The sequence below is a fragment of the Gorilla gorilla genome, chromosome 1, assembly GCF_029281585.2.
Source record: "Gorilla gorilla gorilla isolate KB3781 chromosome 1, NHGRI_mGorGor1-v2.1_pri, whole genome shotgun sequence".
Taxonomy (NCBI): domain Eukaryota; kingdom Metazoa; phylum Chordata; class Mammalia; order Primates; family Hominidae; genus Gorilla; species Gorilla gorilla.
The window spans coordinates 39,186,339-39,212,984 of record NC_073224.2 but is presented as its reverse complement, the minus strand read 5'-3'; the positions used below and the strand labels follow the sequence as shown (position 1 = coordinate 39,212,984).

General features: G+C 48.3%; 2 protein-coding genes and 1 pseudogene across 2 annotated transcripts in view; 2 read left to right on the top strand and 1 right to left on the bottom strand.

The window, feature by feature from the left end:
* ACBD3 (acyl-CoA binding domain containing 3) overlaps positions 1-4,564 on the top strand; it is a 42,272-nt gene extending 37,708 nt beyond the window's left edge. The window contains exon 8 of the mRNA XM_019031232.4: positions 2,426-4,564. Within this exon, the coding sequence (XP_018886777.4) occupies positions 2,426-2,637 (212 nt within the window). The 3' untranslated portion in view covers positions 2,638-4,564. The remainder of the gene's footprint in view (positions 1-2,425) is intronic.
* LOC109028794 (uncharacterized) lies at positions 2,640-4,564 on the top strand (annotated as a pseudogene).
* A 17,056-nt stretch (positions 4,565-21,620) lies between these two features.
* On the bottom strand, positions 21,621-21,966 carry LOC115935792 (NADH dehydrogenase [ubiquinone] 1 alpha subcomplex assembly factor 8). Its single transcript, XM_031014564.3, is given in 3 exon segments — positions 21,621-21,830; positions 21,833-21,882; positions 21,884-21,966. Coding segments are annotated over 3 exon segments (303 nt in total). The 3' UTR covers positions 21,621-21,660.
* Positions 21,967-26,646: the final 4,680 nt, after the last annotated feature.

Genomic DNA, 26,646 nt, shown 5'->3' with positions numbered 1-26,646 from the left:
AAAACAAAAAAAAAAAACGAAAGAGCTTTGTGAATAAGAATTCTCTGTTCAGAAGTTGGTTGAGGTAATGTATTTCTCCTGGCTTGCCTATTAGAGAGCTTCTAAAAGGTGGTTACTGCCTAGTCTGAACCCTCAGCTGATGATAGTTTTGGGGTTATATTTGTGTTGGGAAGATCACTAGTGAAAATGGCAGGGGTTCATTTCTAGAGGTAAGAACCTTAATATCCTTGATCTTAGTTCTAATATGTCCCTCAAATGAAAGATGGCATTCCCTGTACTTGTACTATTCCTAATCATAAAATGATTTGCAGCTAAAACATTTTAGCCTCACAGCAGTGAAGCTTTATCATTCCTAAGAATTGTTCATTACGTGAGCATCACTTCATCCCATTTAAAGATGTAGCTCACAAATTGTATTTGTCCATATGCCTTAGAAGCTACTGTCCTACCGTGTCTTGTATTTCATATGGTAGAAGAGTCTGAGTTTTTTGGGTTTTGGTTTGGTTTTTCTTCCTTAGGTCTTGAAAGGTAGACAGAGGAGTTTGCTTTCTCTGAAGAAGCATGGATGGTAACACATCCTCCTGTTTTAATTCTCCATTTTCTTCATTGTTTACAGGTCCTAAACCTTGGCTTAAATTCATAAAAGATGCCTTTTCATCTATCCCAGTAATCTTTAGTTTTATAGATTTAGAACAAAATTTGAGTCTTGAATCAATGGACCAGTCTATTTCTTGGATGTCAACAATAGTGTACATTTTGGATGGTTCTGTATTTCTCATTTGCACGTGAAACATGCTTAATTATAGGTATTTCTGTGGTTAAGTAAATCTGGTTTTGACCTACCTTTATAAGAGTGCCATCTGCTTTTTTAAAATAAACTTTTAATTTTAGAATAGTTTTAGATTTACAGAAAAGTTACAAAGATAGTACAAAGAGTACCCATATACCCTGCACCAAGTTCCCTCTGTTGTTAGCATCTTACATTGTACTGTGGTGCACTCATCACAGCTAATGAAACAATATTGATACATTGATTCATTAATTAACTAAAGTCCATATTTATTCAGATGTTTTTAGTTTTTACCTAATGTTCCAAGATCCTTTCCAGGATGCCACATTATAATCAGTCATCATATCTCCTTAGTCTGCTATAGACGGTGAGAATTTCTCAAACTCACCTTGTTTTAAATTCCTGATAGTGGCCATTGACAAGCATCACTCAGTGTGTTGCCAGAATTCACTCTGCCATGTTATAAACCTGAAAATCCATGCCTGTAGTCCCAGTCTCTTAAAAAAACAAACAAACAAACAAAAAAACCATAAACCCGAAAGTCTTGTCTTCTGTGCTGAATACTCCCTTGACCTCTTTGAGCCGGTTTGTATTAAATATGTTAAACTGTGACTTCGAAGCTGGTTCATAATTTTCTCATTCCTGTAGGTTTCTAGAGGCATTTTTTTTCCTAACCTCATAGCATTACAGTTCAGAAAACTATTAACCGGGGCAAACCTTTCAGAGCCCATTTTTTGCCACTTAGATCATCTCTGGGTTAAATTGGCCTAGTGAAAATAATTGAATTTTCAGAGTATCTCTGAATGCCTATCTCTCTACTATGGTTTTTTCATTTTACTGCTTATATTTAAGATATACAGAAAGCAATAGTTCTCACAAATCATCTTCCATCTTTCTAAAATGGGGAGGACTCATATTGGTCAGAAGGAGGATGATGAGAGCAACATTTTCATGTTACTCAGATGAGTGAAATTCCTGAGGATGAATTAGGAATTGAATGGCTATGGAAAGGGGAAAATGGGACCTTGAAATAGGAATGGTAGTAAGCACAGAAAGAGATAGGATGCTGACCACTGCTACCACTAGATGTTCATCACTGGGCTCCCAGGGCTCAGAACAGGGTTTGATGTATAGCACATACGTAAGTATTTGAATGAATGAGTGAATGAATGAATGAATGAACAAACTAATAAATGCTCACATGCACATAACTTGTTAAATGGTTCAACAGAATTCCCAACAAGAGCAGTTTCTCAAAGAAAGGATAGGCTGGGCACGGTGGCTCACGCCTGTAATCCCAGCACTTTGGGAGGCCGAGGCAGGTGGATCACAAGGTTAGGAGATTGAGACAATCCTGGCCAACATGGTGAAAGTCCATGTCTACTAAAAATACAAAAATTACCTGGGTGTAGTGGTGCACGCCTGTAATCCCAGCTACTTGGGAAGCTGAGGCAGGAGAATCGCTTGCACCCAGGAGGCGGAGGTTGCAATGAGCTGAGATCACGCCGCTGCACTCCATCCTGGGTGACAGAGCAAGACTCTGTCTCCAGAAAAAAAAGAAAAGATAGATTTTAATTGCTTGATGCAAGTGTGGTTTTCCTGAATCTGTTCATTGACTTGTCTGTGTTCTTACAGAAAACATCAGTTGTGAAGAGAAAGCCAAAAAGAATGCCAACAAGCCTTTGCTGGATGAGATTGTGCCTGTGTACCGACGGGACTGTCATGAGGAGGTGTATGCTGGCAGCCACCAATATCCAGGGAGAGGAGTCTATCTCCTCAAGTTTGACAACTCCTACTCTTTGTGGAGGTCAAAATCAGTCTACTACAGAGTCTATTATACTAGATAAAAATGTTGTTACAAAGTCTGGAGTCTAGGGTTGGGCAGAAGATGACATTTAATTTGGAAATTTCTTTTTACTTTTGTGGAGCATTAGAGTCACAGTTTACCTTATTGATATTGGTCTGATGGTTTGTGAACTCTTGCTGGGAATCAAAATTTCCTTGAGACTCTTTAGCATTCATACTTTGGGGTTAAAGGAGATTCCTCAGACTCATCCAGTCCTTGGGTGCTGACCAGCAGAGTCACTAGTGGATGCTGAAGTTACATGAGCTACATGTTAAATATTTAAGGTCTCCAAAATAAAACACCCCAACGTTGACCTTACCCGGCTGATGGTTAGCCCCTTGCTGCCTGCTCCATGTGTCTTATGAGAGCCCGTAGTTACAGTGTCTTCTAATTTGAAATCCATAAGTTAACAAGTCTATATCAGGTGCAGCTGGCTTTGATTAAAGGTCATTTTTAAAACTTAAAAACTCAAGACCTCACAGATTATAATAGAAAAAGAAATGGCCTCAGTTTGATCTTGTTCGGAATGACCCAGATTGTTTCTGCTTTGGGTGCAGCTGTTTAGTTCAGAGTTATATTACAGAGAATTATTTTCTGAGATAATCTTAAACTAGAATGTTCAAAACTAATTGATAATTGAAGTATCAAGATACATAGAACACCTCAGAGATTTTTCTTCAGGAACTTCCACAAACTTTGAATCCTTGTATCTTTATTTGGTATTCATACTACTAGTAGCAAAATACAGGTTTTTTGTTTTGTTTTGTTTTGTTTTGGCTTCATAGAGTATCTCAAATTGAAACTTTCCTGCACAAAGAATAAAATTAAGGATTTTATAAACTCAAATTGGCACCTACTGAATTAAAATACATAAAATCATTTAAATATAATTCAGCATATGGGAAATAACATTGCACTAATATGGAAATCACTGCCAGAGACAGTCTATTTTCTTTTAATTTGTTACTACTTAGTCACAAACCCCACATTATTCCAGTTTGGAATTACTTATTAAGGAGAATTGGAAATACATATGCCCATGCTTAAATTTTATAGCTTTAATTTGTGTTATTTCTTTATTGACGGGAAGAGGTACATCTTTTTTTCCTTACTGAAAACAAATATGGATTAATTGCCTCAAATTTGTATAAGTGATTGGCTAGTGATTCTTGTTTTCAGAAGGGAGAGTGGTATAGATAGAAAATGACAAAGATGGCAATATATACTTAATGTTGTTATATGTTGTTACTGAAGTACTTAGATTTTTAAAATTTCAAATCCTAAATCACTTCTTGTAGGAGGGTTTTCATTAACTGCAGTATATACAGTTCACTACATATGGGTTGTTTGAGTTTTTTGTGTGCTGTATTTCTTTCTGTTTTTTAATACCTGGTTTTGTACATATCTAACTCTGTTCTCTTTTGGTTGTTCAGAAACTGGATTTTTTTTTTCTTAAGCAGTGCTTAATTTGTGTTTTTTAATTTTGATTCAGAAGTAGTCCCAGCTCATAGGTGTTCATACTGTTACATCCAGAACATTTGTCAGGCTCTCTGTCAGCTTTCATGTACATATGGTATAGAAACCATGGAGTTAGGCACTTCCTGGATTTTTTTTTATGAGAAAAATACTGTATTTAAAATGTAAAATAAACTTTTAAAAAGCAGGCACTAATATATATTTCTTCCAGCCTTTGATTACAAATTTGTCCTTGCACATGTTAAGATGAATTATCTCCTAAAAATATCATTGTTCTTGGGAGCAGTGTATGTTACTTTACATAGCAGCGGTTCCTGTCATGTGTTCATGTCAGAATATTTTTGGTTTTAAACTTTTTTATTGCCTTTGGCTGTTGATTAGTACAGTACAAGTGCGATTTCAAAAAGATCTTGAAAGTAATATATTTAATCAATTAAAATGTTTATCTGTAACTTGTTGATGTTTCATTAATATAGTTACTCTCTGAAGCATTAGTACAGTATTTCAACATTTGGGTAAGAGAAAAAGAAATGTTTCAAACATCTTTTTTGTTTTAAAAGGCTCTAGTTGAAAAACAACTCTTTCTGGCCGATTATTTAGTTTTACTATTAATTACCTTACTGAGTTAAAATAGATTTAAATTTTTCCACACTTTTAAATGCAAAGGCTAGCACTGATTTTTCTTATTGAAAATGACTAGGTTATAAAGTTGTTTCTCTACACTACCATGTATGTAGTGTGTTCCATTAAATATGTGGACCCCGCACACTTTAATGGATCTCCAGAGGCAGAGCCCTCGCTTGCTCAGGGTGGATGATTGCAGAGCACTTGTGGGGAAGTGCGCGATCAGTGTGATGTGGAGTCCCAGAATGAGGTTGCTACATCCAGATGACTCCACTGATAGGCAGGGTGACTGGCATAATTTTTTTCTTTTGAAATCTGGGGAGACAGATAAGGTGACCATCTTGGTTATTTTTGCTGTGTGGGATACCGTAAAGCCAGACTGAAGACGCATTAAGGAGAGCAGTTGAGGTAAGCACATCTTGGAAAGTATCTATCTTTTGGAGCAGGAAAAGCAACCGGTTCAAAATAATAAATAATTGCTAATAATTCATTAGGGCTTAAAGTTCAACAGTCAGGGGCTGGGCGCGGTGGCTTACGCCTGTAATCCCAACACTTTGGGAGGCCGAGGCGGGCGGATCACGAGGTCAGGAGATTGAGACCATCCTGGCTAACACGGTGAAACCCCGTCTCTACTAAAAATACAAAAAATTAGCCGGGCGTGGTGGCGGGCGCCTGTAGTCCCAGCTACTCGGGAGGCTGAGGCAGGAGAATGGCGTGAACCTGGGAGGCGGAGCTTGCAGTGAGCCAAGATCACACCACTACACTCCAGCCTGGCTGACTGAGCGAGACTCTGTCTCAAAAAAAATAAATAAAAATAAAAGTTCAACAGTCAGTAGCTGTGCATGGGGGTGCACACCTGTAGTCCCAGCTACTCGGGAGGCTGAGGCATGAGAATCGCTTGAACCTGGAAGGCATAGGTTGCAGTGAGCCCAGATCACACCACTACACCCCAGCCTGGGCGACAGAGCAAGACTCTGTCTTGGGGAAAAAAAAGTTCAACAATCTGCCACCAAAACCATCTTTGCTTCTCTCCCTGGCTTTTTCTCAGTTCAGCACTTCCGTCTGCAACCTAAAAACGTGTGCCTGTGTATCTACTTGGGGTAGAGCAGATCTTCATATCTATTCATTAGCTTTTCAAATTACGTGTGAATCAGTATTGGACTTTTGTCTCACGTATATCTCAGTTCTTCAGTTTTCTTAAAATGTATTTTCTTTTGTTTTTTTTTGAGACAGGGTCTCACTCTGTCACCTAGGGTGAAGTGCAGTGGTACAATCACAGATCACTGCAGCCTCGACCTGGGCTCAAGTGATCCTCCCACCTCAGCCTCCCCAGTAGCTGGGACTATAGGTGCATACACTACCATGCCTGGCTAATTTTTGTATTTTTTGTAGAGATGAGGTTTTACCATGTTGTCCAGGCTGGTCCCACACTCCTGGATTCAAGTGATCCACCCGCTTCAGCCTCCCAAAGTGCTGGTATTACAGGCATAAGCCACAGCACCCTGCCCTAATTTTTTTTTTTGGTGAGACGGAGATTTACTCTTGTTGCCGAGGCTGGAGTGCAATGGCGCGATCTCGGCTCACTGCATCCTCCGCCTCCCAGGTTCAAGCGATTCTCCTGCCTCAGCCTCCCAAGTAGCTGGGACTGCAGGCATGTGTCACCACGCCCGGCTAATTTTGTATTTTTAGTAGAGACGGGGTTTCACCGTGTTGCCCACGCTGATATCGAACTCCTGACCTCAGGTAATCTGCCCGCCTCGGCCTCCCAAAGTGCTGGGATTACAGGTGTGAGCCACCCGGCCACCCCGCCCTAATTTTTGTATTCTTAGTAGAGATGGGGGTTCACCATGTTGGCCAGGCTGGTCTCGAACTCCAGACCTCAGGTGATCTGCCTGTTGTAGGCCTCCTAAAGTGCTGGGATTATAGGCGTGAGCCACTGTGCCAGGCCAATAAAAACGATTTTTATCTTTTTCCAAGGTCATTAACCTAAATGTTTCCAGTTAAAGGTAACACACCTTTTTTGGGCATGGCAAAGTATGGAAATGTGAACATGTTTTTCATAAGGTCTACATTTTGCAACTTAAAATTCCAGGTTGTGTTTTGGAGAACTTTTTTTTTATTTTTATTTTTTTAATTTTTTTGAGACGGAGTCTCGCTCTGTCGCCCAGGCTGGAGTGCAGTGGCACGATCTCGGCTCACTCCAAGTTCTGCCTCCTGGGTTCACGCCCTTCTCCTGCCTCAGCTTCCCGAGTAGCTGGGACTACAGGCACCCACCACCACGCCCGGCTAATTTTTGTATTTTTAGTAGAGACGGGGTTTCACCGTGTTAGCCAGGATGGTCTCAATCTCCTGACCTCGCGATCCGCCCGCCTTGGCCTCCCAAAGTGCTGGGATTACAGGCGTGAGCCACTGCACCCGGCCCGGAGAACTTTCAAGTATTGTTCTATCGTATTCTTTTAATCAACTGTGTGTTCTTCCATAGAATGTCTTTTTGGCTGGTTTTCTGTTATTGAACATTTAGGTTACTTCTGATTTTTTTTGTTATCATTGTTATTAGAAGTGATGTTCCAATTATTTGTCTCTCCGCAAATCTGCATGAGGTTTTCAAAAGTATATACCAAGAAGTAGATACTGGGCCAGGTGTGGTGGCTCACGCCTGTAATCCCAGCACTTAGGGAGGCTGAGGTGGGGAGATCAATTGAGGCCAGGAGTTCAAGACCAGCCTGGCCAACATGGCAGAACCCTATCTCTACTAAAAATACAAAAAATTAGCCGAGCGTGGTGGCAGGCACTTGTAATCTCAGCTAGTTGGGAGGCTGAGGCACAAGAATCGCTTGAACTGAGGAGGCGGATGTTGCAGTGAGATGAGATTGTGCCACTGCACTCCAGCCGGGGTGACAGAGTGAGACTCTGCCTCAAAAAAAGAAAAAAAAAAAGTGGATACTGGATCATAAATTCTTGGCATTTTTATTTATTTTATAAATAAATAAATTTATTCCTTCCTGAACTACTAGGGAGGCAGAGGCCAGAGGATCACTTAAGCACAGGAGTTGAAGGCTGCAGTGAGCTGATGGCACCGCTGCACTCCAGCCTCAGTGACAGAGCAAGACTCTGTCTCAGAAACAGAATTCTGAAAAGAAAAATTCTTACACATGTCTGCTTATGCTCATGTGCAAGTTTCTCCAGTGTATATACCAAGAAGCAGAATTGTTAAGCCGTAACTATGTAGGTCTATTTTAGACAATACAAAACCGCTCTTCAAAGGTGGTGCCAATTTAAACTGCCAGTAGTAAAAGAGTTCCTGTCTTCCATATCTTTGCTGAATTGTCAGGTTTTGTAATTGTACCAGTTTGGTGGGGTGTAAAACAGAATCTCATCTGTGGTTTCAATTTATATTTTCTTAATAACCAGTGGAGCTGGGTGCAGTGGCTCACGCCTGTAATCCCAGCACTTTGGGAGGCCGAGGTGGGCGGATCACTTGAGGTCAGGAGTTCAAGACCAGCCCGACCAACATGGTGAAATCCCGTCTTTACTAAAAATACAAAAATTAGCTGGGCCTGGTGGCGCGTGCCTGTAATTCCAGCTACTCAGGAGTCTGAGACAGGAGAATCGCTTGAACCCAGGAGGCGGAGGTTGCAAGAGCCGAGATCATGCCATTGCACCCCAGCCTGGGCAACAGAGTGCCACTCCATCTCAAAAAAAATAAAATAAAAAATAATAAGCATGGATAACCATCTTTTCATATGTTACTGGCCTTCTGTGAGTTGTATATTTATATCCTTTGTTCATTATTCTGTTGTACATGTCTTGATTTGTAGGTGTACTTTAAATATTCTGGATACTACAGTCTTTTTGGTCGTGTGCATCATAAATAATTGGTGCCACACTTTGGGTTTTTGGTCTCGAACTCCTGACCTCAAGTGATCTGCCCGCTTCAGCCTCCCAAAGTGCTGGGATTACAGATGTGAGCCACCACACCCAGCCATTTTTTTTTTTTTTTTGAGACAGAGTCTCACTCTGTCGCCCAGGCTGGAGTACAGTGGCACCATCTCGGCTCACCGGAACCTCCACCTCCCAGGTTCAAGCTGTTCTCCTGCCTCAGCCTCTCAAGTAGCTGGGGTTACAGGCACCCACCCCTACGCCCGGCTAATTTTTTGTATTTTTTAGTAGAGATGAGGTTTCACCATGTTGGCCAGGCTGGTCTGGAACTTCTGACCTCAGGTGATCCACCTGCCTCAGCCTCCCAAAGTGCTGGGATTACAGGCATGAGCCACTGCACCCAGCCCTCATTTAGATTTATTAAACTTTCATGGTTTGAGCTTTCCATATATTTTGTTTGTGACATGGTCTCTCTGGGGTACACTGGTACAAGCCTTGAACTCCTGGGCTTAAATGACCCTCCCACCCCAGCCTCCCAAAGTACTGGGATTACAGGTGTGAGCCACTGTGCTTGGCTTCCCCTCCTCCTCAAATTCTTCAGGTAGAAATTTAAGTTATTGATTTGAGCCTCCCTTTTTCTTAATCCAAAGCTAAAAACTTGAGTGTTGCTTTTTTACCTCTCATAAATTTGGATATATTGGGGTTTTGTTTGCATTTAGTTTAAAATTCTCTTTTTTTTTTTTTTTTTTGAGACGGAATCTCACTCTGTTGCCCAGGCTGGAGTGCAGTGGCGTGATCCTGGCTCACTGCGACCTCTGCCTCCCAAGTTCAAGCGATTCTCCTACCTCAGCCTCCCGAGTAGCTGGGATTACAGGCACATGCCACCATGCCCAGCTAATTTTGTATTTTTATGGAGACAGGGTTTCACATGTTGGCCAGGCTGGTCTCCAACTCCTGACCTCAGGTGATCCACCCACCTAGACCTCCCAAAGTGCCAGGATTACAGGCGTGAGCCACCGAGCCCGGCCCAGTTTAAAATATTTTCTAATTTCCTTTGTGATTTCTTCCTTGTTACATGGGTTATTTAGAAGTGTATTAGGCTCCATGTATTTGAGGATTTCCCAAGTGTTTTTCTGTTGTTGATTTCTAATTTAATTTCATTATTTCATTTTTTTTTTTTATTTACGAAGGCTTGTTTTATGTCCCAGAATGGTGTCTTTTAGTGGATGTTCCATGTTCGCTTGAGTAGAATGTGTAGTCTGCTGTCATTGGGTGGAATGTTCTGTAAATGTCAGCCAAGTTAAGTTGGTTGGTAGTGATGGTAAGGTTTGCTTGTTCTGTCAGTTACCAAAAGAGGAGTTTTGAATTATTCAACTAAATTGTAGATTTGTTCCTCCCCTGCGCCCCCCACTTTTTTTTGGCAATTTTTGCTGTATTTATTTCGAAGTTTTCTGTTGGTGTATACACATTTATGATTGTATGGCTTCTTGATGAACTGACCTCTTTATTATTATGTAACATATCTCTTCATGTCTAGTTATATTCCTTGTTCTGAAGTCCATTTCATCTGGTATTAGTGTTGCCACTCGTGGTTTCTTTTGATTAAAGTTCACATGATATATCTTATTCCATCTTTTTATTTTTTTATTTTATTTTATTTTATTTTTATTTTCTTGAGACAGGGTTTTGCTCTGTTCCCTGGGCTGGGGGACAGCTTAGAGCCCAGGAGGTCAAGGCTGCGGTGGGTTATAACCAGTGGTGCAGTTATAACTCACCGCAGCCTTGACCTCCTAGGTTCTAAGCTGTTCTTCTGCCTTAGCCTCTCATGTAGTTGAGACTACAGGTTTGCACCACAACACCTGGCTAATTTTTTTTTACTTTTTGTATAGACAGGGTCTCACTTTGTTGCCCAGGCTGGTCTCTAACTCCTGGATTCAAGCCATCAACCCATCTTGGCCTCCCAAAGTGCTAGGATTACAGGCATGAGCCACCATGCCCAACCTATCCATCTTTTTACTCTTTAACTTATCTATGTCTTTATATTTAAAGTGGGTTCCTTGTTGACAGCATATAATTTGAGTCTTTTTAAAATCCAATCTGACAGTCATTTTCTCTTAATTGGCATGTTTAGACAATTTACATTTAATGTAATTATCAATGTGATTGGATTTAAATATACAGTTTTGCTATTTTCTCTTTGTCCCATCTGTTTTTTTTTTTTTTTTTTTGAGACAGAGTTTTGCTCTTGTTGCCCAGGCTGGAGTGCAGTGGCGCGATCTCGGCTCACCGCAACCTCTGCCTCCTCGGTTCAAGCGATTCTCCTGCCTCAGCCTCTCAAGTAGCTGGGATTACAGGAATGCGCCACCACGCCCGGCTAATTTTGTATTTTTAGTAGAGACAGAGTTTCTCCATGTTGATCAGGCTGGTCTCAAACTCCTTACCTCAGGTAATCCACCCGCCTCGGCCTCCCAAAGTGCTGGGATTACAGGCATGAGCCACCGCACCCAGCCCCCATCTGTTCTTTGGATTATTTTTTCCCTTTTGTATGGCCTTCTTTTGGATTGAGTATTTTTTATAGATCTGTTTTCTCCTCTCATTGACTTATTACATTAGTTCTTCTGTTTTATTTTTAGTTTTGTTGTTTTTTAGTGTGCTTGGATCCAAAATATATATCTTTAACACAGCACAGACTACTTTCAAATATATTACACAACTTCACATACAGCATAAGAACAATACAACAGGCCGGGTGTGGTGGCTTACACCTGTAATCCCAGCACTTTGGGAAGCTGAGGTGGGTGGACGGCTTGAGGCCAGGAGTTCGAGACCAGTCTGGCCAACATGGTGAAACCCTGTCTGTACCAAAAATACAAAAAATTAGCCGGGGGGTGATGGCAGGCACCTGTAATCCCTGCTACTCGGGAGCTTGAGGCAAGAGAACCCAGGAGGCGGAGGTTGCAGTGAGCAGAGATCGTGCCGCTGCACCCCAGCCTGGGCGTCAGAGTAAGACTCAGTCTCAAAAAAATAACATTACAGCAATATATTTCCATTTCCTCCCTAGTAGTTTAAGAGTAGATTCTTGCCTGATTTTTTTTTTTGGAGACAGAGTCTCGCTCATTCTCCCAGGCTGGAGTGCAGTGGCGCGATCTCAGCTCACTGCAAAGCTCCGCCTCCCGGTTCACGCTATTCTCCTGCCTCTGCCTCCCGAGTAGCTGGGACTACAGGCGCCCGCCACTACGCCAGGCTAATTTTTTTGTATTTTTAGTAGAGACGGGGTTTCACCGTGTTAACCAGGATGGTCTCGATCTCCTGACCTCGTCCCGTCGTGGCCTCCCAAAGTGCTGGGATTACAGGAGTGAGCCACCGCACCCGGCCCTTTTGCCTGATCTTTTATGTGAGGGGTTTGCTTCCCTTCCCCGGTGGTTTAAAGTTTTTGTTTCATAGAAAAGAAGGGTTCCGGGAAAGGGTTTTCCTGCCTGTCCTTGGGATCAGCTGATCATTTCTACTTGTCTGTGCTGCCAAGGATGACTCTCCCCGGCTTCCTGCTCTGTACCACTGGAGGCCCATCCTGGGAAAGTGTGTAGGTGACTGTGATTCCTCTTGTCAGGGTCTCCACTGTTCAAAATTGATGCCCCAACACTTGACCTTTAAGAACTGTTAAAATTGGCCGGGCACAGTGGCTCACCCCTGTAATCCTAGCACTTTGAGAGGCTGAGGCGGGCGGATTGCCTGAGCTCAGGAGTTTGAGACCAACCTGGGCAACATGGTGAACCTCGTCTCTACTAAAATACAAAAGAAAAATTAGCTGGGCGTGGCGGTGTGCACCTGTAGTCCCAGCTACTCAGGGGGCTGAGGCAGGAGAATTGCTTGCACCTGGGAGGCGGAGGTAGCAGTGAGCCAAGATCGCGCCACTACACCTCGGCCTCCCAAAGTGCTGGGATTACAGGTGTGAGCCACTGCACCCGGCCCTCTTTCTGGGTTTTTAAGCTTCACTGCATGAGGATAGGTGGGGAGTAGGTACCATCCCATGAGAGGCCAAGCGGTCCCTGCAGAGTGAGGGCAGGTGGTCAGCCAGGCCAGCGGAGGGGAGACTGGAGGGAGCTGTCGATGCGGGGTGAGGGGGCAGGGGCTATGTTGCCCAGGCTGGTCTCAAACTCCTGGGCTCAAGCAATCCGCCCGCCTCAGCCTCCCAAGGTGGTGGGATTACGGGTGTGAGCCACCACACTACACCCAGACTTCAAGTTTCATCTTAGGAGGAAAAAAGCAAATGTGCCCGGAGCCTGGCCCCCGCTAGCTTTTGCTGCATCTCCTTTCTGTCGCACAGACGCAGGCTGCTCAGCAACGTCTTACACCCCTCATCTGTCCTGTCAACCCAGTAGGCTGGCTTCTGCCCTCACCAAAGACCACCAGCAGTTTCTGTGGATAAAACCTTTGACACCTTTGTATCCTGGGCTGCTTTGCAATATTTCACCCTCTTTCCTGCCCCTTCTTCCTTGAAAGTCGGCTCCACCCGGTGCTCTCCATTCCCTGCTGCCTCCCTGGGCACTCTCCCGCCCTCTCCCTGGCTCCCGCCTGTCCCCGAAATGCAGGTCCCTGGGATTCCGGCTGCAGCCCTCCTCCCTCCCCTGTGCGCTCCCACCCGGCCTGCTGGTTTGGGAGCCTCCTCTCTTGTAGTCCGGGAAACATAAGCACCCCCTGCAAAGCGTTGTTTGAGGGTTTTGAGCAGTCTTGTGTGTAAAACGCCTTTGGTAACCCGTGTTAGCAGCTTAGACACTGGGGGAGGGAGGGCTCCTCGGTCCTTCCTGGAACCCTGTGGATCGGCTGTGGTGATGTGTGAACCCCCTGGAAACCTCAGTGCAAGATGTGGACACCTAGGCCTTTTCTCAGTTTCTACCCTGTTCTCAAAGGACGCTGACCAAGGAAGTGAGTGTCCACTGCTCTGCACGCTCCGGCTGGTCTCTCTCCCCTCCTGCAGCTCTCACTGGCTCCTAAGCCCAGCTCCAACCTGAGTGGGGAGTGGGTGTTTCCCCTAAAAGGAGTGCCATTTTCCCCACAGCAGGAAGGAGAGTGGACTTTGGCACTGGGAGAGGAGAGAGGGGCTGGTGGAAGGCCAGGCCTAGCACGGAGGCTGTGAGGGCGCCCTGCCCTGGGCCCGGCCTGCGCAGGAGAAGGGCCCAGTGCACAGAGGGCAGCAGCATCGGAGCCAGGGCCACGTGGGCTCACTCCTCAGCCTGACATTGTCCCTAGGTGCGGCCTTCATGGGCAGGGCTGTCATCAGGCTCCCAAACGCCAGGGCGAGGAAGCAGCGTGGAGCAGGGTTCTGCAGCATTCAGTAACAATTCATTGAACACACACTCTTGGAGCACCTGCGCTCCCGGCGCCAGACGCAGGCGAAGCCGGGCATGGAGCCCAGCACGGGCCCTGCTGTCAAGTAACTGACATCCTGTTGGCCAGAGGCAGACCAAATAAGGAAAGGAAAGAACAGATAACGAAAAGCAGTGAGAAAAGTGAAGGGATGATATGGGGGCCACTACCTTAGCTTGAGAGGTCAGGAAAGGCTCTATGAGGAGAGGGCTGTTTGAGAACTTAACAATGTTAGCCCCGTGAAGATGTGGACAGAGCCTTCCAGGAGGGAACAGCCAGTGCAGAGGCCCTGAGGTAGGAACACGTTTGTGTGTGTGGAGGACAACGGCCAGTGAAGCGCGAAGTGAGAGGCGGGGGGAATAGCAGGGGATGAGATCAGAGAAAGCGGTGGGGCACATCATTCTTTTTCAGGTGTGGTGGGGACCGTGGGGGAGGCATGAAGCCCAGGAAGGGCATGATCTGGCTTCTATTTGAAAACATTTCTCTGGTTGCTGTATAGAGAGTGGGGAAGCAGAAGTAGATGTAGGGAGATGAGTTAGGAGGTGAGGGCAGTGGTCCAGGTGGGGCTCTGGTGGCTTGAACTAGGCTGGAGCAGTGAAGACAGGGGAGTCGAATGCAGGATACATTTTGGAGACAGCTGACAGGTGACAGGACCTGTCTGGCGTGGCAATGTTTGGGGTGCTGCTGGGCCACCGTTTATGCTGAAAGTCACCCCACCTGGTGTCCTAAGCAGTGTTCAAAAGTCCTTTGGGATCCTCTGCCTGAGACCATGGCCACCACACCTGTACACAGTCTCACCCTGTGCACTGAGTGGGCCTCATCCTGTCCACTGAGTGGGCCTCACCCTGCACCCTGAGCGGGTCTCTCCCTGCACCCTGAGCAGGTCTCTCCCTGCATACTGAGCGGGTCTCACCCTGTCAGAGTGGGTCTAACCCTGTACGCTGAGTGGGTTTGGTGTCACCTGGGAGAAGACACGTGGGGAAGGGAAGGGGAATCTCCTGTCGGTGCTGGAGGGAGGGCTGCGTGATGTATCTGGAAACGTAATGGAGGCTGCTCCCCTTATTCATGATGGGAACCGAGATGGCCAGGTTACGCTGAGCTGTCCTGGATTCTACCGTGGAGTCCCACTGGCATCTCAACTTTGTCCAAAACTGCCCCCAAATCCACCCTCCTGGATCCCTGTGTTTGTGAGTGGTGTCCTCTTTCCATCCTCCCTCCTCATCAGCACCCAAGTCCTATTGCTTCCACTTCCCAAAGACTCAAGCCAGCTCCTCTCCCTCCCCGGGCTCTCACTAGTTCTCTGCTGAGTTGCTGCCCAGCCTCCTCATCCATCCAGTCTCTGCAACACAGCCAGGGAGCTTTCCAAAAGGCAGATCTAATGTCTCTCCCCAGCTTAAAACTCTTCAGTCCCCAAAAAATTCTAGACAAAAGCCATACTTTTAAGCAGAGGTCACTCCAAAACGCAGTATCAGCTCCACCTCCTCCTCCCAGGCCCCCTCCCTGCTCCCCATTTGCCTCCAGGACATGCCCCCAAATTCATCAGTCACCCTTCTGGGCCTTGCCCTTCCTACTAACTTGACCTTCAGGACTCTGTCCTCCCTCCTCAGAGGTCCAGGGACCCCCTCTGCACACAGCACAGGGCGCCTGTCCTCACACAGCTTCTCACCATAGCCCTGACCTTGGACCACACTGGCTCTTACCTGCCCCTCTCTTCCACGACAGGAACCAAGGATCTAGCGAGCCCTGGAAGGCAGGGCCGTCTTTCGTGTGTGTCTCATGCGGTTCCTGTCATAGCAACAGGACATTAATACAGTGAACACCAGCCCCTTCCCAGGAAGGGAGGAGGTGGAGGGCCACTAAGAGAACAGAGGAACAAGTCTTTCCAGAAAACTTGCCAGGCTGGGGAAGGTTGTGACGGGTTCATTTGGTGGCACTGGAAGAGCTGAAGGGTGCTGTGTGGGCAGAGGCACCGGCAGAGGCTGCCCGGAACAGCATTGCCCGCTCACAGCAGCCTGCACACTGGTGGCACGCAGGGTCAGTGGCCCTCAGCTCACGCCCACACAGCTGTTCTGTAAGCATGAATTTGAAGACGGTGGCAAGGAAAGAAGGTGCACAGGTGGCTCTTTTATCCCCTCAAGCCAGTGTCCTAGGCAGTGTCCCAGCCTGGCCTTTGTTCCTTGGTCTCCATTCCCACCTAGGGAGGCCCTGGGAGCCACCAGGGCGGCAGCCTGCGGGTGGAACTGGAAGGAGACCCGGGATTGGTGTCGGCGGGGTGCATGCTCAGGAAGCTTTCCTGAGGGTCAGCTATGTGAGCAAACAGGATCAAATTTGCTTTCTGGAGGCCCCACAGGACTCTCCCTGGGGGACCTTCCTGCCCCAGGGCCATGCCCTTCCCCAGCTGGCTCACTCTCCTGTCCCTATACCCCAACTCCACCCAGTCTCTCCCCAGAATCCCATAGTTCTTTCTAGGTTTTTTTGTTTTGTTTTGTTTTGTTTTGTTTTGTTTGAGACAGAGTCTCGCTCTGTTGCCCAGGCTGGCGTGCAGTGATGTGATCTCGGCTCACTGCAACTCCTGCCTCCTGGGGCCTCGCTAGGCTAATTTTTGTATTTTTAGTAGAGACAGGGTTTCACCATATTGGCCAGACTGGTCTCAAACTCCTGACCTCGTGATCCACCCACCTTGGCCTCCCAAAGTGCTGGGATTACAGGCATGAGCCACCACGCCCAGCCCTCTTTCTGGGTTTCTAAGCTTCACTGCATGAGGATACGTTGGGAGTAGGGGCCAAGCGGTCCCTGCAAAGTGAGGGCAGGTGGTCAGCCAGGCCAGTGAAGGGAGACTGAAGGGAGCTGTCGATGCGGGGTGAGGGAGCAGGGGGCTATTGTCTTATGTTCATTTCCACCCTCTGGAATAATCACAGAGGCGCACATTGAGCATTTACTTCCTACCAACTGCGGTGCTAAGTGCTTTCAACACGCTTTCACTTTTTATTCCTGTTTTACAGAGCGGGACACTGAGCCTTAAAGAGGTCAAGCCATTTACCCAATATAGATTATAGAGAGCAAATAATTGGCAGACCTGAGAGTCAATTTCAGGGCTGTCTGGCTCCAGATCTCCAACTGAAATTAAGATGAAGGTTTCCAGAGTCAAACTGCCTGAGGTCAAATCCTGACTCCATAACTCACTCTGAAAACTTGGGCAAGTGACTTAGCTCTCTAAACTTCTGTTTCCTCATCTGTGAAATGGTGTTGATAACAGAACCTATCTCAAAAGTTGTTCTGAAGAGTGGAGAGTGAATGCATGGAAGGTGCCGGGCAGAGGGCCTGATGATAAGCATTCGACAGGCGTGGTCGTCACGATGCATGATGGTGATCATGGTCATCATGGCCCTGGAACTGGCCTGCTGAGGTTTAGCTGCAAGGAAACTGAGCTAGGTGGACCCCTCCACTCAGCACCCTTCTTGTCCTGCTACACAGGGCCCACAGCTGAACCCCTAGGTCTGAGGCACTACTGGATTTGCCTTTTTTTTTTTTTTTTGAGACAGAGTCTTGTGCTGCCACCCAGGCTGGAGTGCAGTGGCGCAATCTCAGCTGCAACCTCCGCCTCCTGGGTTCAAGCGATTCTCCTGCCTCAGCCTCCCGAGTAGGTGGGACTACAGGCATGTGCCGCCATGCCCGGCTAATTTTTGTATTTTTAGAAGAGACCGGGATTTCGCCATGTTGCCCAGGCTGGTCTGGAACTCCTGACCTCAGGTGATCCACCTCCCTTGGCCTCCCAAAGTGCTGGGAATACAGACATGAGCCACTGCACCTGGCCCCGGGTTTGCCTTCTTACTGGAGCCAGGAGAACACGTGTGCATTCTTCTCCATGTCCAGTCACCTCTTAAGGGAGTAAGTCTTCAGTCCTGGGACCATGACCTCCCAAACTCCTGGTGGGTTCCTATACCTGCTTTCAGGACCAGCATCACTGATTTTTCCTATTGGTCAGGCTCCAATACAGCTCAACATGGTACTGTTATTGAGACCGTCTTTAAGTAAAGTTTCAATATTTTTTCATCATAGATTTGTTTTCATTTTTATTTTTAAAATATTGCATTATCTATCTTGATTACTGACTTTTTTGGCATCCTGTTACATTTTGTGCCTGAGGCAAGTGCCTCGCTCACCTCACCCTGGTCCCAGCCCTGCTGCATAGCGCTGCTTGAGTGTCCTCACAATATGGCAGCTGGCTTCCCCCACAGCCAGTGGTCCAAGAGAGCCAGGAAACAGCGGCAATGTCTTTTATGGTCTAGCCTTGGAAGACACACTCTGTCACTTCTGCAATATCCTATTCATTACACAGGTCATCCCTGCTCAATGTAGGAGGCACTACATAGGAACGTGAATACCAGGAGACAAGAATTATGGGGTCACCTTAGAGACTAGCTACCACACCGAGTCTCCAGCCCAGACTCTTAGTGGTAGAGAGCAGCCTCCACAGAAGGAAACCAATAATCTGGTAAGGGAGTTTAGGGGCAGTGGGGAAATGTTGGTCACAGGATACAAAGTTTCAGTTAGGAGGAACAAGTTCTGGAGATGGAATGGATATGTTAACTATCTTGATTTAGTCATTCCACAGTGTATACATATATCAAAACATCATGTTGTACACTATAAATATGTACAAGTTTTATGTGTTAATTTTTTTTTTTTTTTTGAGACGGAGTCTCACTCTGTTGCCCAGGCTAGAGTGCAGTGGCAAGATCTTGGCTCACTGCAACCTCCACCTCCCAGGCTTATGCAATTCTCCTGCCTCAGCACCCCCGAGTAGCTGGGAATACAGCCGCGTGCTACCATGCCCAGCTAATTTTTGTATTTTTAGTAGAGACAGGGTTTCCCTATGTTGGCCAGGCTGGTCTTGAACTCCTGACCTCATGATCCACCCACCTTGGCCTCCCAAAGTGCTGGGATTACAGGTGTGAGCCACTGTGCCTGGCCAACTGTTTTTAAAAAACAATAAAACTGGTGAGGCTTTACCCCTTCTCCACCACCCTTCCCTCCCTTAGACCCTGAGTGGTACTGACCCAGAGCTGGCCCATGTGGGGCCCACTCACCTGATCACAGTTCATTGGTCCAGGAAGAAGCACCTAACCCAATTGGCTGTCTCCCAGGGTTTTTTAATTTGGCAGCGAGTGAGTTCCTCTGGTGGAAGATGGACCCTGTGGGTGATTGTTCCCAGCTGGGTGGGGAAATTAGCCTGGAGAGACTGGAGAACCCAGGCCTCAGTTCCCATTGTGCATGAAGCCGAGTGACATCTCTGTACTGCTTTTTAGTCCATTTCCTGCTGCCATACAGAATTCCACAGAGTGGGCCAGACACGGTGGCTCACGCACTTTGGGAGGCTGAGGCTGGCAGATCACTTAAGCCCAGGATCTGGAGACCAGCCTGGGCAACGTGGTGAAACCCCGTCTCTACTAAAAATACAAAAATTAGCAGGGCATGGTGGCGCACACCTGTGATCCCAGCTACTCGGGAGGCTGAGGCAGGAGAATTGCTTGAACCCAGGAGGCGGAGGTTGCAGTGAGCAGAGATTGCACCACTGCACTCCAGTCTGGGTGACAGAGCAAGATTCCATCTCAAATAATAATAGTAATAATAGTATAAAAAATTTAAAAAAGAATTCCACAGACTGGGTGGAAAAGAAATTGATTTCTCACAGTCCTGGAGGCTGGAAAGTCCAAGAGCATGACACCAGCATCTTGTGAGGGCCCCACCATGGCAGAAGGATGGAAGGCAGAGGTAAGCATGTGAGACAGAGAGGGAAGTGGTCCAGAATCATCCTTTTTATCAAGAACCCACTCCAGAGATGATGGCATGGATCCATTCCTGAGGGCAGAGCCCTCATAACCTAATTACCTTGCAAAGGCCCCACCTGCCAATGCCACCATCACAACGGCAATTACATTTCAACATGAACATTGCTGGGGACATTTGAACCATAGCACTCTGTTTTGTCCGTGGTCTGGGCTTAGAACCAATAAATTACCCCTTCCTCCCAAGCCTTCTTGAGTTGGGTGATGAAGTTCTGTCACTTCATCATCTCTTCCTGGGTGGCCTTCTGTGGAAGATGATGCTATCGGCAGTGTTTCTCAGCATGTAGCCAGTGCTATCGGCATCCACATCACCCAGGGCTCTTGAAAATATCAGTGCCTGGGCCCCACCTCCAACCTGCTGAATCAGATTCTCTAGGGTGGGCCCCAGGCTTCTGCAATTTTAACATTGGAATTTGGGCAGGACTATGACACAGTGACTCACTGCCCCTCTCCAGCTGTCCTGTGTGTCCTGCAGTTCATGCTGCTTAGTGTTGACAGGGTCTGAGAAACCCAAAGTGTTGTAGCCCTGGGAGATGGTATGTGGGCTCATAGCTTTGGGGAACCAAGTGGAGTTAAGAGCTGTGATACAAGCACTGTGGGCGTTCCAGGCTGGGGTGGGGGCTGGAATCTGAGGAATGGAGGAGTATCTAGGAAAGTGGCTGGAAGCGGACAACCTTGTGCTGGCTGCAGCTCATTCTTAGTGGGCAGGTCTTAGCAAGTCATGTCATTCACAGCCCAGTTAAAAGATGTACTGGGCCGGGCACGGTGGCTCACGCCTGTAATCCCAGCACTTTGGAAGGCAGAGGCGGGCGGATCACCTGAGGTCAGGAGTTCGAGACCAGCCTGGCCAACATGGTGAAACCCCCATCTCTACTAAAAATACAAAATTTAGCCAACCGTGGTGGCAGGCACCTGTGATCCCAGCTACTCAGGAGGCTGAGGCAGGAGCATCGCTGGAACCCGGGAGGCGGAGGTTGCAGTGAGCCGAGATTGCGCCACTGCACCCCACCCTGGGCAACAGAGCGAAGATTCATCTCAGAAAATAAAACAAAAAGTTGAACCAAGATTGCAAAGTTCCCTTCCAGCTCCAAAACTCAAGCCAGGGGCCCTGTGAGACTTTCCCGGAAGTCTGGGCCCTGAGGTTGCTGAGGGCGCTTCCATGCAGGTGCCGCTTCCATCCAGGAACTGAGCTCTGCCCTTCCGTTTGTTTGTTCACTTCACTCCTCCCCTAGAGGCTGAAGTTGCTTCTGGGAAGGAGGCTGGGCACTTCTGGGCTGAGCCTTGTTTCCATAGCACCCAGCCACCCTGCCAGGAAGACACAGGTTTCTCCTGGTTGACTGTGAGAGGACTTTGACCTGTGCTCCGTTTCCTGCTGGGCCAGACTTAGGAGGAGGTACCGGGGCAAGCAGCACAGTGGGACTTGCAGGTCCCGGACCCAGCCCTTTATTCAGACCAGTTGTTCTGGAAGTTTGGGCCCCAACCAAGAGCAACAGCAGCAGTATCAGGAAACTTGTTAGAAATGCAAATTACTGGACCCCACCCTTGACCTACTAAATTAGAAACTCTAGGGTGGGGCCAGCCATCTGTGTTTTTGTAAGTCCCCAGGTGTCTCTGATGCACACCAAAGTTTCAGAAACACTTTATGCATTGTGTGTATGTGTGTGTGTGTGTGTTTTCTTTTTTTTTTTCTTTTTTTTTTTTTTTTTGCAGGATTTGACAGAGTCTTTATCTGGCTTCTGTTACATCTTATTCTGAGTCAGGTTTACAGACACAATGCTGGAAAACCAATTCCTGCTCTACCCACGCCTCAACTTGTTAAGAAGAAACAGTATCTAACACCGAGGCACGTCACATCTTCGCCATTCCCACTTCCTTTCTGCCCTAGGCATTCAATGTATGCCACCAGGGGCCATCAGGACTAGGGCTCTGCAACCACAGCAGCAGACAGGTGTGAAGCTCAGAGTCCCTCCTAACAGCCTCCCTCCAGCGTCTTCTTGGCCGCGGCGGCGAAGCAGCTCCGCAGGGCCTCGAACTCCCGCGCGCCGAAGTCCTTACTCGGCCCCGCAGGCGGCCAGCCGCTCGGGGAAGGCGCGGAGGCAGCTTCGCATGCGGACCCACACCGCTCCGTTAGCCGACATGAGCGGCTATTCCCAGCGCCCCTCATGTGTGTGTTTTCAAAATGAGGTTTTGCTCTGTCACTGAGGCTGTAGTGCAGAGGTGCCATCATAGCCCATTGCAACCTCCACCTCCTGGCCTTAAGCAGTCCTCCTGCCTCAGCTTCCCAAGTAGCTGTGACTACAAGTGTGTGCTTGTTTTTTCTTTTGTAGAGATAGGTAGGGTCTTGCTATGTTGTCCAGGCTGGTCTTGAAGCCCTGGGCTCAAGCAATCCTTCCACCTTGGCCTCCCAAAGCACTGAGATTATAAGCATGAGCCTCCATACCCAGCCCAAGAACCCCCACTTTATTGTGTGATCAATTGTTCCAGTTTGCCCAGGACTCTCAGTTTTAGCACTGGGGCTCTCTCTTTTTTTTTTTTTTTTTTTTAGACGGAGTCTTGCTCTGTCGCCCAGGCTGGAGTGCAGTGGCGCGATCTCAGCTCACTGCAACCTCCACCTCCTGGGTTCATGCCATTCTCCTGCCTCAGCCTCCCGAGCAGCTGGGACTACAGGTGCCCGCCACCACGCCCAGCTAATTTTTTGTATTTTTAGTAGAGACGGGGTTTCACTGTGTTAGCCAGGATGGTCTCGATCTCGTGACCTTGTGACCCACCCGCCTCGGCCTCCCAAAGTCCTGGGATTACAGGCATAAGCCACCGTGCCCGGCTTTTTTTTTCTTTTTTCTTTTCTTTTCTTTTTTTTTTTGAGACAATCTCGCTCTGTCATCCAGGCTGGAGTAAAGTGGCACAATCTTGGCTCACTGCAACCTCTGTCTCCCGTGGTTCAAGCAATCCTCCTACCTCAGCCTCCCAGGTAGCTGGGACTACAGGTGTGTGCCACCATGTCCAGCTAATTTTTGTATTTTTTTGTAAAGACAGGGTTTCACCATGTTGCCCAGGCTGGTCTTGAACTCCTGAGCTCAAGCAATTCACCCACCTCAATCTCCCAAAATGCTGGGAGTACAGGCATGAGCCATCGCTCTCACCCATTCATTCAGTTTTTCAAAATCAGATCTGAGCTCCAGTCCTGGGAGCCTGGGGCAGCTTCTGATGCTAGGAGAGGCACAGGCCTGGCTACCACCATGGGTAGCAGAGGAGTGGGGTCAGCTCTGAACTTAGGAGAGTGATAGGAGGGAGAGGAGGCTGGGAGAGTAACAGGAGGGAAGGAGGGAAATTCTGCTGCCGCCGCCGCCGCCGCTGCTGCTTTGAAGCTTTCCTGGGTAAATGGTGACAAGGACCACAAACCTCCTTACCTGGGCGAGGGCTTTGGGAGGTTTCAAAGCACCTTCACTTACGTCACCCTACTGGATTCCAAATTACTCCTTAGAGCAGTGCCCATAAGAAATATTGCATTTGTGCAGTTTCTATTTCCTCTGCCTGAGCTTGAGCTGCTTTGGTGGCAGGGACCATCCCAGTGTCCTCATCAAACCTTCAGTGCCCAGTAGACAGAACCCTTGCCCAATCTTCCCGTCCAAATCCTGCATCTTCTGCAGGAGCTAGTTCCTCTGCAGGTCCTGGCAATATGGAGCACAGGGTCCATAGTTTTCCTCCCACCTATGGATTTCCTCTGGGCCATCACAGCCTGTTCCACAGACTGAATTTCAGCTCCCTGTCTTGGCCAGGGCACATCCTGTCTAATCACTCATGTTCACCCAGCTTTGCACCCTCTTCAGCCTCCCCACGTTTAAGCGAGGCAGCTGGCGGTGCAGGAAGAATATTCATCCATCTCCTAGGAGCTCAGGAGTCAGACCCTGGGCCCAGACTCCTGCAGCAAGTCGGGGCTTCTGTCACAAGCGCCTCACCTTACTGGCTTTGGCGCCATCTAGTGGACACATCTGGGTCTGCGGGGACCGCAGCCCTTCCTGTGACCCAGAAGCAAAACCAGCGAATTTACCTGGCCGTACATTATTTTTGAGTCCCGAATCCCAAGAGTCCACTCCCAACCCAGCTCAGCATGTATTGTCCACTGCCTGCTTAGTGCCGGACCAACACACCTTCACCTCACATCAACAGGGACTCAAACAGAGCCTCTTCCCCTCAAATCCCAGCCCCATACTCAACTGTGTGCACAAAAGCAGGCATTCGTCCTAACAAAGCAGAATGAAACAACCCAAACTTCCCTCAAGATGGGGAGCATGCATTCTACGGAATATTATGAAATGGATAAAAGGGTTTGCTGGATTGGAAACGTCTCCAAAAGCACATTAAAGAACAATACATACAGCATGATGCCGTTTATTAGAAGAAACAAACCCAAGCCTGATCCACTGTTCGCATATCCGTGTGAAATGCAGAGGGAGGGCTGGACACACACCAAGCTAATCACGGGGACCTTTAGGGAGGGATGGGGGTGGGGTAAGGGTGAAAGAGGCCTTTCCTTTTACACACCTTTACTGTGTATCTTTTTATATTTCTAAGGCAAAAGGTAAATTAAACAACCCCTGTGTTAAAGGTGGAGAGTGTCCAGGTTCTTGGCATCTTGAACAAAGAATTGGAAGAGACACACAAACAAAGCAAGGAAGGAATGAAGATTTTATTGAAAATGAAAGTACACTCCACTGTGTGGGAATGGGCCTGAGTGTAGGATTCAAAAGGCCCTGTTACAGAATTTGGGGGAGTTTAAATACCCCCTAGAGGATTCATTGGTTACTTTGGGTATGCCCTATTTAAACAGAGAGGATGAAGTAAAGTTACAAAGTCATTTACCTGATATGCCCTATGGAGAGGATATTTCCTGTTATAGCTGAAGTGTGAATGAGCCTTATGTTCCCTGCCTCCAGATCCTATTTTCCTGCCTCACCTGGTGCTAGGAGCTGAGTCGCTGCTGCTCTCCCAGGTGCTCCATGATGAGCAGTGCTGGCCTTCTGATCCTACTCTCCCACACCCACACCAGCCGCCTTCCTGAGCCACCAGGCTCCCCAGTGGTGGCTCCTCTCCTTTGACGGCCTTGTCACCTCTCTACAGTCTCTTCCCCTCACACCTGGCCGCTGCAGCCCCTCAGTGGTGAGCATTCGGTGGGCTGATCAGCATCCGCACACCCCTCCTAGTAAGGGGCAATCCCCATTTTGTGAGCTGTCGTGGGAGCCAGGGCCCCTCCTCCCACCTCAAAGGCTAAAGGGGGCAGCATTCCTTCTCCCTTCCTGGGCATCTGGCTGACCCAGGCAAAGATGCAGGGACAGGAGCCCTCCCTCCCCGCTGCGGTGCCCAGCACCCCCGCCCATCATTACAGCCGATGCCTGTGGAGTTGTGGCAGGGGCTGCATTCAGCGATGCTGCAGCCCAGTAGTGGTGGTGACCACAGTCACCTCCCAAGACTGTCCCTGGCTGTGGCTGTGGCCATCCAGACTCCTGGTCAGCTCCCTGAGCTCCCCACAACACTCCCAAGGACTCCTTTTCTACTTAGTCATCAGGGTTGGTTTCGATTGCTGGCCACCTCCCTTTGGGCCCTAGCCAGGCCTGTGGAGCTAGTCCTTTCCAAGAGTCACAGGTGAGTGACTGTGTGTGAGGGACAGTGGGTCAGTGTGATAGATAACCTGTGGTCCACGTAGGGAGATGGTGCCATACCAAGAAACTGCCAGGACCGAGATGTTAAAGAGTCAGGGGATGTGACTTGCTAAAGGCAACCACGGGAGATGACTGTGCTGGGAAGATGGTTTCAAGAAAACTGGGAACCTAGGAAGCTTAGTGAGCACCCACTTGGACCTTCCCTGGCCTGGCAGGGCCTCCCCTTGGAGGGATAGCCCTGCAGCTTCCCCATCAGTGGGCAGGCTTGGGGAGGGCCTGGAGAGGAGAGGGGTCCCCTAAACACACCCAGCCCCAGGGCCTTAGCAGACAAGTGCTGGCGACCTATTATTTGTACTTATTGTAGTAAACAGTCACTTTCAGGCTGGGGGCTCACGCCTGTAATCCCAGCACTTTGGGAGGCCAAGAGGGGCGGATCACTTGAGCTCAAGAGTTCGAGACCAGCCTGGCCAACATGGCAAAACCTCGTCTCTACTAAAACTACAAAAAAATTAGCCGGGCGTGGTGGCGGGCACCTTGTAATCTTAGCTACTGGGGAGGCCGAGGCAGGAGAATGGCGTGAACCCGGGAGGCGGAGGTTGCAGTGAGCCGAGGTCGCGCCCCCGCACTCCAGCCTGGGCGACAGAGCGAGACTCCATCTCATAAAAAATCACAACAGTCACTTTTATGAGCAGTGCTCATTTCACCCCGCCTCTACCACACACTCGGCAGGGCGGCTTCACAGGTGCCCTTCCTGCTGTCTGGGACCCTTTGCCAGACGCCTCCCCACCTGGCCACCCTTCTTTCCAACCAACAACGTGGCTCCTCGGTTCCTCCAGGTTCCTTCCTGCCCTGTAAAACCCCTGGCCTCCTGCCAGGCTCAAGAAATGCCCTCGGATCTCTTCCGTGCTTTCGCCCCGCAGGAGACACAGCCTAGGTCCCGCCTCCGTCACGAGACAGAGGCTCAGAGAGCGCCCACGCGGGCCGGGCCCGGGCAAGGCTACCTCACCGCCGCCCACCCATCCCCGGAGCCTTCAGCAGCGCGGAGCTCAGGCTCCCTGTCTCCCCTCTGCCCCCGCGCCGGCCGTGCGTGCAGTGCTTCGGCCCCTGGGCTGCGCCCGCGCCTCGTCCTCCCTCCCGGGGTTGGTGCAGGTCTCCCAGGCC